Here is a 17,018-nt window from a genome sequence, read left to right as displayed (position 1 = left end):
AGGAACATGCCGCAGAGGTGGCTCATGCAAGGTATGAGGAGAAGAAGTTAGATTAGCATAGATCGTGAGCTGGTCGCACCGTTCAATCACCGATTGTGTTGTCTGATGAGGGGGACAGGGATGAGGATGACACTGGTAGACTAAGTGAGCTTATTGCTCTAGCAGAGGTGGGCTTGCAGGTGCAGGAGGCTAAGGACAATACTGGCAGACTGAGCGAGCTCATCGCTCTAGTAGAGGTGGGCTTGCGGGCGAAGGAGGCTGAGGACGACACTGCAGGTGAAGGAGGCTGAGGACGACACTAGCAGACTGGTGTCGAAAGTCCTGATGTAAGCTGGAACTCCTGATAGTCAGAAGTCATGACTCATGCCGGAAGTCCTGACGCCCAGTCACTTAGCCTGCGCAGTGATTGTGGCCGTCGGAAGTCCTGACGTGAGTCAGAACTTCCGACAGCCGGAAGTCCCGATGTGAGTCGAAACTTCCGACAGTCGAAAGTCCCGACCCAAGTCTGTACGATACGATTGGACTATACACATTCTAATAAATTTACATTTAATCTATGTACTAGATTTGAGCCTTTTTAGCAGTATAGTATGATTAATGATTCACGAAAAAAATTCGCTAGAGTTTCCCTTATTTCTAGAGCATCTATAGTTACAAACAGAGACATCATTATATATTTCAAACATTTAATCATCCAAGGAGCAAAATACAACCACAACGGACATCACAACCAATATAACATGTCCTGCATAGTCCACAATGTCCATACAATTCGAAATAGTTATAGGAAAGTAAATACAAAATCTATAATAGTGCATACTAACATCTACCACAACCCTCACTGCCTCCTACTCTTGCCCTTACCCTTATGACTGAGAGCGCTCATACCTAGAGTGTAAAGGTCACGCGGATGGCGTTGCCTAGTGCCTGGAGGTGGTGTAGGCTGAGTCGAGGGAGCGTCATGGAGCTAAGAGGGGCCAAGCTCCTTGTGCCTCTGGTCCACGTCATCATCATCGTCATCCTCATCGCCGTCCTTGTCCCTGTCCCCATCCCCTATAGCTGCTTAGCTAGAGGAACCCAAGCCTCCTCTGCCTGCGGAAGGAACATACACATCTTGCGTCATGTCTGTCCTACAACCACAACGAGCAGCCGCATGGCATAGTTGATGTGACAGCCTCTGTTGTACAAAATTGTGTTAACTAAAAGAATCTAACGTATTAATAATATATTTGAAAGAATATTTCAAATCTTACATCCATGAAGCTAAGCATGAAGTCGTCCCTGACTCTCGGCCAAATACGCTCAATCTCTTCAACGGAGAATTTGAGTGTATTGCCCTACAACAAAGTTCTCAGTAATAATACTTCTGAACAGATAGCAATAGGTTTTGTTTTCTTTTGTATAATAATCTAATGTATTATAAGGGTGATACAGCTCGAAGGTGGCACTAACTAAAATAGATAACTCCTAATGTCGGTCCAAGAATGTCTAATGTATTGGTATGCAACTTAACATAGAAAAATAAGGCAATTGACTTACCACTCTGTCCAAGATCGATCCTGCCTCCACCTGCCTTCCTGCACGAGTAGATTGGTCGTACGCCGTATCTTCATCGTCGGAGGACTCGATGTCGACGTAGTCATCTTGTGTCCACTGTACCCTCAGGCTGCAACGTGTCGCATGCTGGTACCAAGCTTGGTACCACCTGAACTCACGATTTGTGTGCGGCTCGTTGTTCTCGTCCACGTTGTCGTGCATCTCCTCCCATTGCTCAATGTAGGACTAGTGGTGCTTCTCCCAGTCATAAATCTTTTTGTTCTTCTGACGATCCAACCTACACGTATGTCATCGTTACTTGAATCCATGTACATGTCACCATATTAATAGAGATAGACCATCATGAGACATTTGAAATAGCAAAACACTTACTTGTGTGAGTCAACGCTAGTCGAGAACGGAGCCGTAGGCCAAAGTTGTCTCACTCCAAATTGGCGTGCAACTCTATCTGGCAGGTGGAACTTGACAGCATAGAAGCAAATTAGAGGGCACCTCATCCTATAGAAGTCATCGTCGAACCCATAAACATTGCTCAACTAAAAAGGAAGTGCCCCCTCCCCATCGTACGGCTCCCACTCCACCTGCAATATGTCCAAACAAGATGTTAGATGGTATACTAATCCATTTCAAACCAGCATGGGAAATAAAATTTACTTACACTAGACGCCGTCAGCGTGTCTAGCTCGTTCGTGAACTCAATGTATGCCTGCTCTAACCTCGCGTACGGAACCCTGACCTAGTCCCAAAGGTACGCCCACGTCGGCTGCCGACTTAGAGGCTGACCTTGGAACCACTCACAATAAGCCAGAACCTCTAGACGGCCAACTAGAAGACGAGCCCACATCCACAGCTGTAACAGGTACACGCATCTACCAAGTGATACGTTGGACGAAGTCCGACGATACCCCTCGCACAGCTACCGATATAGAAAACCCAAGTTTGCAGAGCCCTAGCTGTAGTGACTCGCCTAGTCCCAGTCAGTGAGGCAGTGGACCCACATCTAGGACGCAGTGTCACCCATGGCATCAGGGAAGAGAACGGAGCCAAACAGGTGTAGGATCCATGCCCTGTAGTAGTACCCAACTGTCTCCTCATCTGCCTCCTCGGGGCACTATGTGAACTCTTGCCAGAGCCAGGAGATGAGAACTCTAGAAGTACGAGCCCTTGCTCGCCAAGCTCACACCCAAGGAAGGCTTGCACTCGTGTTCTCTAGCCTTCTGACCTATATTGCTCGGTGACTGGGTTGCCATGAATCCTCAGGCCTAGCATCTTCTAACAATCCTAGAGCATAACTGTCATCTCCCCGAAAGGTAGGTGGAAGCTGTGAGTCTCCGACCGCCACCTATATTTTAGACAAATCAAGATTACATGTAAAAAAGGCAAGCACATGAACTAATGGCCATGAATGAAGACAATGATTGAATATAATACCTGTTAACCAATGCAGTTATGGCCGTTGAGTTGAACTTGGGCAACCCACGATGAACCTGAAAAGAGATAACATCCAGTCCAGCTCTTTGTAGGAAAGAAGTGTACCTGTCGTCATACCACATGTCTAAGAATCCACTGTGGGTTCTAGGACGAAGGAGCGGAAGGTCTTGCATAGATTAAAAAATAGTCTCATGTTACTTCACGAACACATGTACGCTCACCAAAATTTGAACAAAACGTATAGATTATTACCTGCCCCTGCGCTATGAGACGTCCTCAGTGGGTCTCCTCGTACATCGGATCGAGCAGGTGGAATTACGCCATCCTACAAAAAAAGTCAGTGAATTAGAAATTCAATATGCAATTAAACATGAACTTAGAAATGTACAAGTAATTAACACAATTACATGCATAATTAATTAAATGAATACGACAAATAATAAATAATATAGTCAACCAATAATCGTACCTCACTAATCTACCAATGATAACTTCATGAATTGTGGCCAAGTCTACCACACTTGCCATACTCGTACTGCTCGGGGTCAGTAACAAATGGGGTTCCTCTCCCATGTCTCGTTCTTCTGGGTATCTGATCCATAACCATCCTATGCCTCGTTCTCTTCCTTGATCGCTGGATCCGCAATGTACTTTGGCCCATTATATGGAGGCCACTCTCTCGGGTCCCAGAAAGGCACGAAGTGGGGGCTCCATGTGTGCACAAGCGTGTCAATACTGAACTCATGAGGTATCCTACTCTTGATATTATAGTTGTGATGCCTAGCTGCTGCCACCAAATGAGAACAAAGAAAGTGGTACTGCCTTGGTTTACCACAAGTGCATTTGAAATCTTAGAGGACAACCACATGTATCCTCGACTCTCGGACCTCATCGTCGGATGTTGTACCGCCCCTATGCTCGACCTGATAAGTTCCTATGGCATGATCAAAGCATGTAACCTCATGTGTGTCAGCCCTTTCATTTGCCTTCTCTAGGTGTGCCTTCGGTTTCGGAGCCCATATCTCTCCATCACTCCATAACTTCAATGCTTGGGCATGTCTATCGTTGAACCAGGCAACAAGCTTATAGAAGGTGAATTGAACGATTATATTCACGGGCATACCACGTATCCCCAATAGCAACTTATTGAATGACTCCGCCATATTGCTACACTGAAACTCGTACATCCATCCACCGACGTCGTGAGCTCTCGTCCATTTCTCCAAATCCCTCATCAAACCTATGAGCCATTGTCTACCTTCTACATTTGATGTGGTTCTGACCTGCTCCAACTTTTTCTAAAAGTACTTGTCATCAATCTGTCGAGCAACCTCTTGGAATAGATCAAAGTTACCCTTCACACCATCCTTTCGGAGTAGATTCTCGGCAAGGTGTCGAGTACACCAACGATGGTGCAAAGGTGTATACCCCTCTATTTGCTCTCGCACGGCATTAAATATGCCCTGGTGCCTATCAGATATGACGCTAACCTCCCTGTTAGGTCCAACCACGTGTATCTGGACTAGCCTCAAGAACCATCTCCAACTATCATTGTTCTCCTTCTCAACCAAAGCAAATGTTAAAGGAACCAACTTGTTGTTCACGTCATAGGATATGGCTATAAGAAGTGTGCCCTGGTATTTACCAATCAAGAACGTACCATCAATGGAGAAGACGGGACGACAGTGCCTAAAGGCCTCGACACACTAAGGGAAGCACCAGAAAGCATGGAAGAATATCTGCCTCCCATCCTTCCATGCATTTGGTTTTGGGATGTACTCATAATGTATGCCTGGATTCACCGCTTTGATTGCATTGAAAAGTGTTGGCAGCTGCTCGTACCCATCCTCCCAGTCCCCATATATTATCTTCCACGCTCGCTGCTTAGCCCTCCAAGCTTTATCATAAGTTATCACATAACCTCCATACAACACCTCAATAGTCCTGATAATTGTCATCACCTTCATGTTGGGTTCTCCCTGCAATATTCCCATCAACCGCTTGGCAATGAGGGTAGATGTCAACTGTCGATGCCTTAGTGTTAGCTCATGGTCAGCATAATTGTGTGGCCCAACAACTTTTGTGATCTTCTACTTTCTAGTGACCGTTTAATTCCTTGCACAAATCCTCTATGGACAGCGTTCCTTGTCACACACAACTATGTAACGGTGCTCCGTATATGAATGCAAGACCTTGTAAGGTCTCTTTCATATCATTGCAAATGTCTACAACCACCTCTTCAATGCACGGAGGTCATTGAACACCCTCCCATTCTCAATTACCATGTTAGGGCTGGCCACAGGAGCTTCTAGGAGCTCATCATCACGTCCTTCTGCACACGCCTGATCCGAATGAGCAAGATCGCTGAACTCGTGAACTCTTGGATCATGGCGGTCGGGAAAGATACGCCTTAGTATCTCAACATCACTCTCTGTCAGCTCTCCAACAGGACGATCATCATTAGAATCAAGAGCCCTTGCCATCTCATATGGCTCCGAATCATGCATAATTTCAATACTATTGGAGCCATAGAATCCATTTTCAAAGTACACTTGCGCAGCAATAGGGGGCACATCTATATTCTTAGGAATGTCTCCTGCAACATAGGTAGAGAAATGAGGAAAGAATAAAAGAAATGGATGTAAGGAAGGGGGTAAGCTCCAAAAAAACATGTGGTTGAGACACTTACTCGGATGATTCTGTGTCAAAGGGATCTCATGAGAAGGATTTGCCACAACAACATGAGTCTGATAAGCATCTCCAACTACCGCATTGGGGGCAGATTGAGCATCGGAAACCATAGGTGCAACCTCCACATCCATATCAGGTTTCGGGACGAAAGGGTCGATGTTTGCCTGCTGACTCATTGGTGGGGAAAACCTATGAGGGTTGGGATCAACTAACACCCGATGCACAACCACGTCCAAACATTGCAGCTGGCTCTTCATAGCCGATCTCATATAGTTCTCCCACTAATCCGCATAACCAATTGGGATCATTCGCTTGAGGATGTTGGGAGGAGAACCTAGGTGCAGTACACCATCAACTGCAATGCCATCATCTCCAAGGCAATGCAGCTCCTCCTGAGTCCTTGCAACTATCTCACTAAATAAAATGCCTATCATTGAATAGCACAGGCACGCTTTGCATGTCAACAAACTCAACATATCCATAGCGATCGTGGTCAATGGCGCCTCCATGATATATGGTCATTAGGTTGTCTATCTAGTTCAAACACATAACGAAATACATGTCCTTTAGTCTAAATTAAACGATACATAGTACCTAACAAGTACTTTCTAACTATAAACTAAGTAAATAAGATAACAACTACATACATAGATACAGTGTACTAACTAAATAGCTATATCCTATTTAGTTAACTAAATATGTAACTACCTATCTAAATAGCTATCTAACTATATCTATGTACCTATCTATATACATATATATCGCACTAGATCACTAACTAAATCAACTACCTGAGTCATCATATTAACTAGTAAATAACAAGTACCAACTAAGTAGGTACATTACATATTCACAATTTTTACATTTCCAACGACTAATCCACGGACATCAACGAAGTCGCAGCGGACGCCGGGCGTAGGTCAGGCCGATGACCCTGGCCGGCGGTGGCGCGGCCGACGGCGACGGTGGCGGGCGCGGGATGCCTGGCGCTCTGCGAGGCGAGTCTGGCTCGGCGGGCGCGGCCAAGGCGGCACGGTCACGGCATCGGCGTGGTGGGGCGCGGCCAAGGCGGCCGCGGGCGACACGTCGGGCGAGGCGAGGGCGCGGGCAAGGGCCGCGGGGTATGGCGTGGCGAGGCGAGTGTGGGCGAGGGCGGCCGATGGAGGCGCGTACGCGGGCGGCGGCGACGGCAGGGCTCTGCTCTGCTTTGCTCTGGAGGGAGAGGGAGAGGGAGAGGAAGAGAGGAAGAGAGAAGCGGGGCCCATACGTAATAAGGGCTCGGCGCCAGTCACTCTGGCGCCGAGCTCCCTGCCATATCACCTCCACGTTGGTCTCGAGCCCAAGAGGGCGCTGACGTCGAGACGTGTTAGCTCGGCGTCAGCATCGATGACGCCGAGCTAGGGGTCCAGATTCTAAAATTTTTCCTCTAGGTCCAGGGGCATATTTGTGAAAAACTTTTAAAAAGGGCTAAAAAGTAAAAAAAAAACGGAAAAACACTCGAGCGAGATTCCGTGTTTACCCCAAAAACACACAAATTTGTGATACGTGTGGAAATATAAATAGACCGAAACACCCGCCTTCCTGTCGCGTCACCTCTTCCTCCCCCACCTTCCTCTCTTCTCCCCTTCACTGGCTTTCTCTCCTCCCCGCGTCCCCGACTCCTGCCGGAATTCGAGACCCCGGAGGCAGCTTCGCAAAGGCTCCTTCGCTCCGCTCGCTGGATCAAACAATCGTGCTCTCGACAGAATCCCCGCCCGAAACCCAGCCGGACTAAGCCCTGTTCGCCGTGAGCGCGGTGCCCAGGCCGGGCCAGATCTGCGAGATCCGCACCGACACCGCTACGCCTATCACGAGGTACAGAGGCCGAGCTGAACCCCTCGGATCTGCTCGCTTAGGCAGTCCTCTCCGATGTATTGCCGCTGATTTGCTGAAAATGGCGTGGTCGCTGTAGGTGGATGCTCTCGTGATCTCTCGGAGGCCGCGGGGACTGAGCGGCATCTCGGCGGAGGCGTGGCCTGCGTAGCTGGTGGCCTGCCGAGATGCAGCGGAACGGGGTGGGGGAATGCAGCGTGTGCCGCTCCCGGGTGGTGGTGCCGAGCCCCCGGAGCGTGTCCAGGGCATACGACAAGCACCGCAGCAAGATGTCGTCCAAGTTCCGCGCGCTCAACGTCTTCCTCGTCGTTGGTGACTGCATCCTTGTTGGTCTCCAGGTGTGTGCGCGCCTAAACGCTTCATTTTCAGTCCCTCGCGTGGGAGACCTTTGCACGATCAATGCTTGAGTGAAATGGCCTCACGGATTTGGTACAGAAGTAATGCTTTTACTAGTACTGATGCCTCGCATGCTTGACATGGCCCTTTGCTGTAGTGTTACGTTCATCTGAATAGCAAATAATTGGCCTTGGGGCGTTATGCTAATGTTTGACTTTGTTTATGCAGCCCATCCTAGTGTTCATGTCAAAGGTTGATGGGAAGTTTCAGTTCAGTCCTATCAGTGTTAACTTTCTGACAGAGGTTATGAAAGTCATCTTTGCTATCGTGATGCTCATAATTCAGGTTTGTTCTTGTTATTTTCTTGCTGATGTTGTCCTTTTTTTTTGCAAGCATTCTGACTCTAAGTGACTTTAGAAATGAAGAGTGATCCATTTTGCATGAGCTATTTTCACATGATAGAGTCTGATAACATCTACGATCTCCTAATAAGCAGCCCACTTAGCACTCTTATGATCTGTGGTTCTGGAGTAAGGATCTAAGTGTTTACATGCAAAAGGAAATGGGAAAAAGGGTTTGTCCAACAAAACATGAAGCCATCTTTCCTAGTAGTTAATGCCTTCTAAAATGTGGAGTGGCACTCTTGCTTGGTCAGTCCAAATAAGCTGTTTTCTGTGTGCTCAGATTACCTTAGGATTTTGTTAGTATTCCTCACTTCGGAATTTCATGGTGCCTGGTGGCTATACCGGATCACAGTTACTCTGCAATGTTTTCTCTTAAGTTTGTAGTATTATGTTTATAATTTCTTATTTGTTTACCTTTTTGTTGTGCTGTTCCAATGTGACAGTCTAGAAAGCAAAAGGTTGGAGAAAAGCCACTTTTGGCACGTTCAACCTTCATACAGGTGATCAATCTCATTGATTTATCTACCACAATATATAGAGAGAATTTCTTATTTGGGCCTGATTGAAACTTGCTTTTCTTCCTTGGCCCTGGAACAAATTTTCTTACCTATTTGGCCCCACTTGAACTTTTGATTTCTAATCTGGCCTTACCGTCAGCTGCGGCCTCTAACGGTGTTAAGTGGTACATGAAATGACCAACTTACCCCTCAGATATTATGAGGAACCAAAGAGCATTTGTGGGGTTTGGTGCTTGATTGTTCCATGCTAATTTGCCTGCTCAAAGTTGTTTATAGTAGCGTTTGCATCACAATGCCAGCAGTGGTTCCAGGGCCACGGAAAAAAAGCAACACGCTTTCCTTTCCACAACCATCGCCAAAAAAAACACGAGCAATACACTTTCCCTATCCTCTAGGCTGTAGCCTGTAGGCAGTTGAGTAGAATGAAACGCAGACGCAAGACAAGAAAAGCGAACCTACGAGCATCAATTTTCGCGGTACATGTACAAGGCTCTGAGAAAGCAATGTAGTATTGCACGTAGCATTAGCAAACATACTCTTCTTTGATAGAATCCTAGGTGATAAGATCGCATTTATAAACGAGCCTGCAAAAACACAGATTAGACGGTCCACCTCATAGTTTTGTATCATAGACGTGAATTTATCACCCATCGTTGGGGTGGCAATCTCAACGGTGAAATCACTTGATATCTGAAGTATGCAGCAATGAGATTTACATACTTCCATTCATTACCACGGTTAGCTACATACATTTTCTGTTCTACGTTCAGTACACAGATAACAAAAATACAGCGTAGTTCATACAGCGCAGCAGCCACAGATCAATCCCAGTCAGCATCAAAGAACCCAGCATCCTTCATTTCAGAATAGTAGACGTTCTCTAGGAGCATGTCTTCCTCCTACACATATAAAATTACCAGGCAGCCTGTCTCTCCATCTTGAATGATGCATGAAAACAATCAGGCCATAGACTCCAGTAAGCACAAGTTTGTGGAGAATCCATAAGCAACAAGTGAACTAGAGTATTAATCCGCTTTCCACTTGCAACATGATTTAACACATTGAAACAAGGAAAGGCGTGTTAGGTTAGGTTCTCTAATAAATTAACATTATGGACCAGATACACCAGTCAATTAACTTAGAATGTTGCTAAGAAAGCAAATACGACACAGCATCGCAAAAAATTCTAGTTGAATCCCAAAAACTGCAACAACTAAGTAATGAAACCTAACACACATCACTTCAAAGAAAAGTTAGTTACTGTTCGCTATGCCTGAATTTTGGAGTAGATCATACCTTGAGCAATACATCAGCAGCAACTACAGCTCCAGAGATAACAAAGGTTCGTGCCAAAGATTCAAAACCACTGGCATCATTTCCTTGAAGTAGAAAGGCTATGAGACTGACTTCCAAGAATAACATTCCTGATTTTGTAAACAGTGACAGTACATTCCAAGAGAATGCCCTGTCAGGCATACATTTTGGATTCATAAGTCAAGATTGTTCATCTGATTTTCCTTCTGTAGTTCTGTACAGCAGGACCATATCAAATCTAAAAATGGATTAATCCACTTACATTAGTAGCAATACCAAGATGTGCACCACAAATCTAAGCCTAATAACCAGACCAATGCGAAATATTATTTGACATCAACACCCAGCCATCAGGGATTTTAATTTTCCTTAACCCAGCTGAGCTTCCCACCTGTTCATCATTACCAGCTATAACATGACCCTAGGAGCTTGCTATTTCCTTTTTGAAAACCCACCAAGCCTTGCTACTGGCTCAACATTGAGACTCCCTGACGAGTGACCAGCTCCTAGCCTACCCATCCTACCCATAGGATTCGATCACGATGTGGTCTTCAGTTATTTCATTATCGAGTTGAAACATCAAAAGACTACTTGAGTATAGCTAATGTTGACCAAAAGTTCACCTAATTCCCAATTTCCAGTCTTTTACCTACTTATTCTACTCAGCCATTGAACATTAGCAAAACATACAAACATTACTGATTATCATTCAAACCTGAAAATACAATTCAAAAGTGTCATGATCTGGTATAGATTTCTCACAGCTTAGTTTTACCAACAAGTTCATCTCTCATTAGCTCCACTTGCCCCTACTTTTCAAGAAGAAATTCCCCCTGCCTTTCACTAGTCATAACTTAAACTACACGCACAGCAAAGTACTTTTTTTAATGGAAAGCATTCCCCCTAATGATCATCAAATGACCAAATCAACAACCCAATCAAAGCACGGAGAGTTTCATAACCAGGCACACGGGACTTAGAGATAAGCAACACAGGGAACCAATCCGAACCTGCAGGAAGCACCAGAGGAGGTTGAGTACGGCGACGGCCCAGAGGAGCGCGTAGTACGCGACGACGATGACATGAGAGCGGCCGTAGCTGAGCCTACGGAAGCTCCGCCGCGCCTGCCACGCCAGGAACCCCACGAAGGCCAGCGACGGCAGCATCACCGCCAGGCTGTACAACACCCCGTGGCACTCCGACGCCCACCATAACGGGCCCCAGCGACACCGCAGCGCCGCCCGACGACTCGTTGGCCTCCGGCGCCACCGCCAGCGCCATCCCGCCGTCCGCGAGCAGCGCCCGCATCACCAACACCGGCCCGAACACCGAGGAAAGGGGAAGGGACGTGGGTGCGCGCTAGGGTTTGGGTCGGTGGAGGGATTCGGTTCGGGAGGTGGAATTGCACGGAGATCGATTTGCTCGATTGCCGAAAGATTCCACTGGCTTTGTGGTGGAGACTGGGAAAGCCGGAGGCCGCCGAGTGGGTCAAAAGCCAAGGAGGAGGAAGATGGAACGGAGACCGCTCGGCCTGCCGCCCCGCCGCGCGCCAAGCCGCCGCCGCCGCCGCCGCTAGGGTTGAGAAGGGAGAGTGGGAGGGAGACGGGATAGATGGAGGAGATGACACGAAGGAGAGACATGCCTTACTCCTTGGGCCCTGTAGTATCCAGGGACATTTTTGTCAGTTTAACAAAAACCTGACAACTCAATCTGGATGAACTTGCACAGAGGTGACGGTAAGGTCAGATTAGAAATCAAAAGTTCAAGTGAGGCCAAATAGATAAGAAAATTTGTTTCAGGGCCAAGAAAGAAAGGTAAGTTTCAATCAGGGCCAAATAAGAAATTTTCTCCAATATATATTGTACTTTGATATGTACTGTTGCTCCATATTTATTTTTTGCTACATTGTCTGATTATTTGATCATTCACTATTTGGTTTTGTAGGCAGCCCGTAATAATGTACTTCTAGCAGTTCCTGCTCTTCTATATGCCATCAACAATTACCTAAAATTCATAATGCAGGTAATGTTTGCCTTGTTTACTGGCAGAGTATTGTAATTTTTATGGGTAAATATTGATATTGCCTTGTGATATTGTGACAACCTGACATATTGAGCCAACTGTGCAGTTGTACTTCAATCCTGCGACTGTGAAAATGCTAAGTAACCTCAAGGTACACTTTTCTTGTACTGCTCAGTTGTGCTGCTTTAGCTATACTTTGTGTCATTGTGTGCATACATCTCAAAGTACCTGTGGTCTAAACTTCTCTAGGTACTGGTTATAGCTGTTCTTCTGAAATTTATAATGAGAAGGAGGTTCTCAGTTATTCAGGTAAGGGTAACATTGACATTATATTGAAATAATTTATGTTTATCTTAAAGATTGGGAGTATTGTGTGCTAGATAATTTGTGCTTTTAGACTATGTCTTTTCTTTCTCACTTTTTTTTTCGCTTTTGTTGGGGGCTCATGTTGGTACTAAAAAGTTGGTTTAGGCTAGAAATGAAGCCAAACATGAATTTTAAGAGCTGATGGGCCTTTTCCGCATATATAAGCATAAAATGAACTATCAAATGCTGTACTTCCTTTTAAGAATGCTTTTGTCAGGTGCAACAGTGTTGACCTCAAGCTACGTTGGCCTTTCTCCCACCTTTTTTTTTAATATTGACAGTGGGAAGCTCTTGCTCTATTGCTTATTGGAATCAGCATCAATCAACTCCGAACTGTACCTGCGGGCAATACGGCATTTGGTCTTCCTGTCACTGCTATTGCCTACATATATACATTGATTTTTGTAAGTTGCTGCTAGACCATCTGTTCTCATTTGCTTTTCCCTCATGTACACTTCTTTTTATAAGTTATCTCGATAAAAAAGTAGACTTGCAACTTAAGTTACTGATATATTTATTTACTACTATGAATTGTAGGTAACTGTTCCTTCAGTGGCTTCTGTCTACAATGAATATGCCTTGAAAAGCCAATATGACACTAGCATTTATCTCCAGGTAAAGTATTAGTTTACCTTTGGCCTTGAGTTCCTCTAGAGTAGCTTGTATGGTCCATCGTAGTTTTGTTTTTGTTTTCCAACTTCATATTGAAAGGGTTTGACTTGCTTATCTTGCTATTTGTTTTATCATAGTGCCCCTTATTTCTGTTAATGATTTTTCCATTTAATTGTAGAACTTGTTTCTGTATGGATATGGAGCAATATTCAACTTCCTTGGCATTCTCGGGACTGCCTTATTCCAAGGTGTGCACCTTCATTTGAAGTTCAGTTTTACATTGATAGATGATGGCAGCTGCATTTCTAGTGCACTAGGCCACTAGCTGTATTTATCTGTCCACACTCTGGATGGCAATGAGAAAAATAATTTTGTATGGTGGTCTTAACAAGTTGTACCAACAAAAAGGATATGCATAACGAACTGCATAGCTCATAAAAGCTTACTGATTTTGTGTAGAACATTATTAGAATTTAAAGTATTTACTAATGATTAGTAGGGGGGCCGGGGTGGGATGTGAATGCCCCTTTTCCTGAGGCAAACACGATAGGTATGTTGTCTGCCTTATGTTTATGATGATTACATTGTCCTGTCTTTTTGCAGGGCCAGAAAGTTTTAATATTCTTCGAGGACATTCAAGGGCCACAATGTTTCTCATATGTAACAATGCTGCACAAGGCATTCTATCTTCGTTCTTCTTTAAGTATGCAGGTAATGGTTTTTGACATTTGCTCTTTATTATTATTGCAGTTATCACATCTATTGTCTAACTGAAATACACTGCAGACACAATTTTGAAGAAGTATTCGTCGACTGTTGCCACAATATTTACTGGCCTAGCTTCTGCTGCATTCTTGGGGCATACTTTGACCATTAATTTTCTCCTGGGCATATCAGTGGTGTTTATTTCAATGCACCAGGTAAACTGACCTTTTTTTATTACTTATTTTGTTGAACAACCATTGTTGTATTTCATGTATCTTACAGTCGTTTCTCCTTAGTTCTTCTCTCCACTTGCTAAAGTCAAAGATGACAAACCAGCTGACTTAATAGAGTTGGAAGATACCCAAAATCACCGGTAAGTTTTTATCTCGCGTCAAATGGTATTAACAAATTACTTCAATACTTGATTTAGGTTTCACTTAGCATTGGCCTTTGAAGAAGTGCTGTTTTGCACTGTGTCCATCCCCATCTAGACTTTTATAGCTTTGGCATGTGCTTTGGGATGCCTGTTAATGTTGTTGTAGAAATAGCAAGCTGTTTATTAAGTTTGTTTTAACATGTGGCCTCATGTGGTGCTTATTTTTCACAGGTCATCTGAATCTTCTTTTGTAAATATGACTGCTGGTGCCGCTGATGATGTGAGTATCTCATTTTCCATTTTAGAATAGATGTGTGTCATTTTAGAGGCTACATCTAATTTGGCTTTCATTTCAGGCGAGCCATTGGATTGGAACTGATGAGAGGCAACCGCTGTTGCCTACATGAACTAGTTTCTTGAGGTATATACATCGATTCTTGTAGCCAGATTTCTAATGTGTTGCCCAGTTGACAGTTTGACATGGTAAATAGCTATATGCGCGTAGTTTGCCAATTCAGTAAGGTGTATGATTATAGATATTTTACACAAGATAAATCATGATTTTTAGTGGATATTTGTCCGTGAAAGTTCATTTTCTATAGCAATTTAAGAAAACAAATTGTTGCAAATTGATGGTAGAGGCATCAAATGCTGATCCATAGGCTCACATTGTTTCGGATATATGCTTGAAGATGAAAATAATCTGGTTAGCTGTACCTATTAGCTTGACATAGGTTGGCAGCTGTGGGCTAAAATATAAGATTTTGATTTCCACATGGGTTCTATACTTCTATGTGCAATATACTAAGTGAGACAAGTTTCCTGGAATATTTATCTCTCACAAGCACATGAACTCCGGTTCTTTCTGTTCTGCAGGTAGGATAGGAAGACAGCTTTTTTGCCGTGTGAGCAGCAGATTTCATGTAGCATTGTGAGTTGAATAAACTATTGTACACTGTAAAGGCAAAACAAGGAAAGAAGTACCAACGTGTTCTCCATTTTCTTGTTTCATTTTTGGGATGAGGCGGGTGGCCGGCCATCAGTGGCCGTGGGAGTGACAGGGCAGCATACATTTTGATAGGCATATAATTCAATAGGGATTTTCCAGATACGATACTTGTAACCAAAAATTTTCCTGGAGCTGTATATGAACAACGGAGACGTGATAATATTTTTTTGTACGGATCCTTTTCTTTATACTATTGATTATTTGTTATACTATTACTACATTGTTACTTGATTCTCCAACCGTGTTCAGTGTTTGACTTCTGCGTAACCTCGAAGTCTCTTTTGACATACTGTTGAAATGGGAACATCCATGAAGCTGAATCTTGATTTTCACGGAAAATCCACCGGCGCTGGGGACGCTAAGCCCTTGTGGTAGAGCAAGTCGCTCATGACGCTGTTGGCGCGCTGCGTCAGGTGCACGCCGTCCGAGGCTCCCAGCTAATGCGCTCGTCGGGCCTCGCGCACACCGACGCGCCTGGCGCGCCGCACATCCGGTCCATGTCGAAGTTGTACGCGCCGCCGCCAGCGCCGCAGCACGCCTCGGTCCGCGCCGCCTCGTCGAACTCCGCCTTGCCGGCGTCCCTCAGCATCCGCACGTACGCGTAGAAGTAGTCGGCGTAGGAGATAGTCGCCGACGGGTAGGACCGGCGCAGCTCCCGGATGCCCTGCTGCAGCAGCACGTTGTGCATTTGGGCGACAGGTTCAGCGCCGCCAGGCAGCCGTTGGCGTCGTAGGCTGCCGGGTCCGTCTCGTTCACCGCCGCCATGTAGCTCGGCACGCACCCAAGCGGGAAGTTGCCCGGAATCACCACCCGCCTCGAGCCCATGTCCAGAAGCTCCCTGGCCGTGCTCGTGACGGACCGCACTACGTCCGGGACGAGCGCCATCGCCTCGGCCACGCCTGTCGCCATGCGTCCACCGGCTTGTTCGCCGAGAAGGCGTAGTTGTAGTCGTTGCCGCCGATCTCCCCCACCATGACAAGCGAATGAGCCAGCTTCTCGCGGATCTCCTGCGGGGACCGGGTGTTGGCGCTCATGAAGTCCTTGAACCGCTGCAGCTGCACGCCCAGTGAGCTGTTGGTGTGAGGGACGGCGACCCCTCTCCTCGCGAGCGCCGCCACGTCGAGCGCCGTGGCACCGGCCACGGCGAAGTTGACGCCGTGCGAGAAGTCGGCGTCCTTGTCGAGGTACGGGTTCAGCAGAGGCAAGCCGAGATCCTTCGCGAGATAGTCTATCATGAGGTACCCGTCGGAGCATCGCCCGGTGGCGCCGCCGATGGCGGACCCGTAGGGAAGTCCCGTGGTGTGCTGCAGCATGCCGGTGGTGCCTTCGCGGAGCAGGTTCCCGGTGTCCGACAGGGAGTCGCCGAAGTTGTAGATGGCAGTGATGCTGTCCACCACCGCCTTCTCTTTCGCTGCCTGTTGCGGAGCCGGCCTTGCGTGGCACGGGCTAACGGCGACAAGCAGCGCCACGAACGCGGCGAGCAGGATGCGAGCCATGGTCGCCATGCAACGTACTGCAAGTGGTTCGTTGCTTTGTTGTTGGTGTCGAGAAAGAAGCTGCAGGCCAGCGGGTGCGTTTTTTATGGAGGGCGCCTGAAGACGATCGCGAGCCTTTCGGACTAGGATTCCTGTCTGTCAACTGACAGAGACGGAACCAGATGCGGAGCAGTCAATTCCGAGCCTTGTTTTTCGTCTCCAACAGCAAGTTCCTTTATAATTTTCTTAATTCTTCGGCGATCCAACGAGTCCGACTCGAATTGCCGGGCGATAAATAACATGGCCAGTTCGCGAGCATTTAATACCGGT

The 17,018-nt window shown here is 46.1% G+C and overlaps 1 protein-coding gene and 2 pseudogenes across 2 annotated transcripts; 1 reads left to right on the top strand and 2 right to left on the bottom strand.

Moving 5' to 3' along the window:
* The first annotated feature begins 7,273 nt into the window (after positions 1-7,273).
* Positions 7,274-15,444, top strand: LOC136467259 (CMP-sialic acid transporter 5-like). 2 transcript variants are annotated; one of them, XM_066465882.1, is made up of 16 exons: positions 7,274-7,533; positions 7,631-7,889; positions 8,116-8,232; positions 8,735-8,791; positions 12,068-12,145; positions 12,252-12,296; positions 12,395-12,454; positions 12,793-12,915; positions 13,049-13,126; positions 13,302-13,371; positions 13,727-13,834; positions 13,910-14,043; positions 14,125-14,201; positions 14,436-14,484; positions 14,561-14,625; positions 15,081-15,444. In XM_066465882.1, the coding sequence occupies exons 2-15, from the start codon at positions 7,719-7,721 to the stop codon at positions 14,609-14,611; spliced, it is 1,218 nt and encodes a 405-aa protein (XP_066321979.1). In that variant the 5' UTR covers positions 7,274-7,533; positions 7,631-7,718; the 3' UTR covers positions 14,612-14,625; positions 15,081-15,444. The 2 variants fall into 2 exon arrangements, with proteins under 2 accessions (XP_066321979.1, XP_066321980.1); XM_066465883.1 differs by lacking the exon at positions 8,735-8,791.
* LOC136467260 (protein CANDIDATE G-PROTEIN COUPLED RECEPTOR 2-like) lies at positions 9,113-12,061 on the bottom strand (annotated as a pseudogene).
* Positions 15,445-15,542: 98 nt separating the features above from the next.
* On the bottom strand, positions 15,543-16,718 carry LOC136463753 (acetylajmalan esterase-like; annotated as a pseudogene).
* Between the last annotated feature and the right edge of the window lie 300 nt (positions 16,719-17,018).

The sequence above is a fragment of the Miscanthus floridulus genome, chromosome 7 (assembly GCF_019320115.1).
Source record: "Miscanthus floridulus cultivar M001 chromosome 7, ASM1932011v1, whole genome shotgun sequence".
Lineage (NCBI taxonomy): Eukaryota > Viridiplantae > Streptophyta > Magnoliopsida > Poales > Poaceae > Miscanthus > Miscanthus floridulus.
The sequence above is the reverse complement of the archived record's forward strand: the minus strand, read 5'-3'. Positions and strand labels throughout refer to the sequence as shown.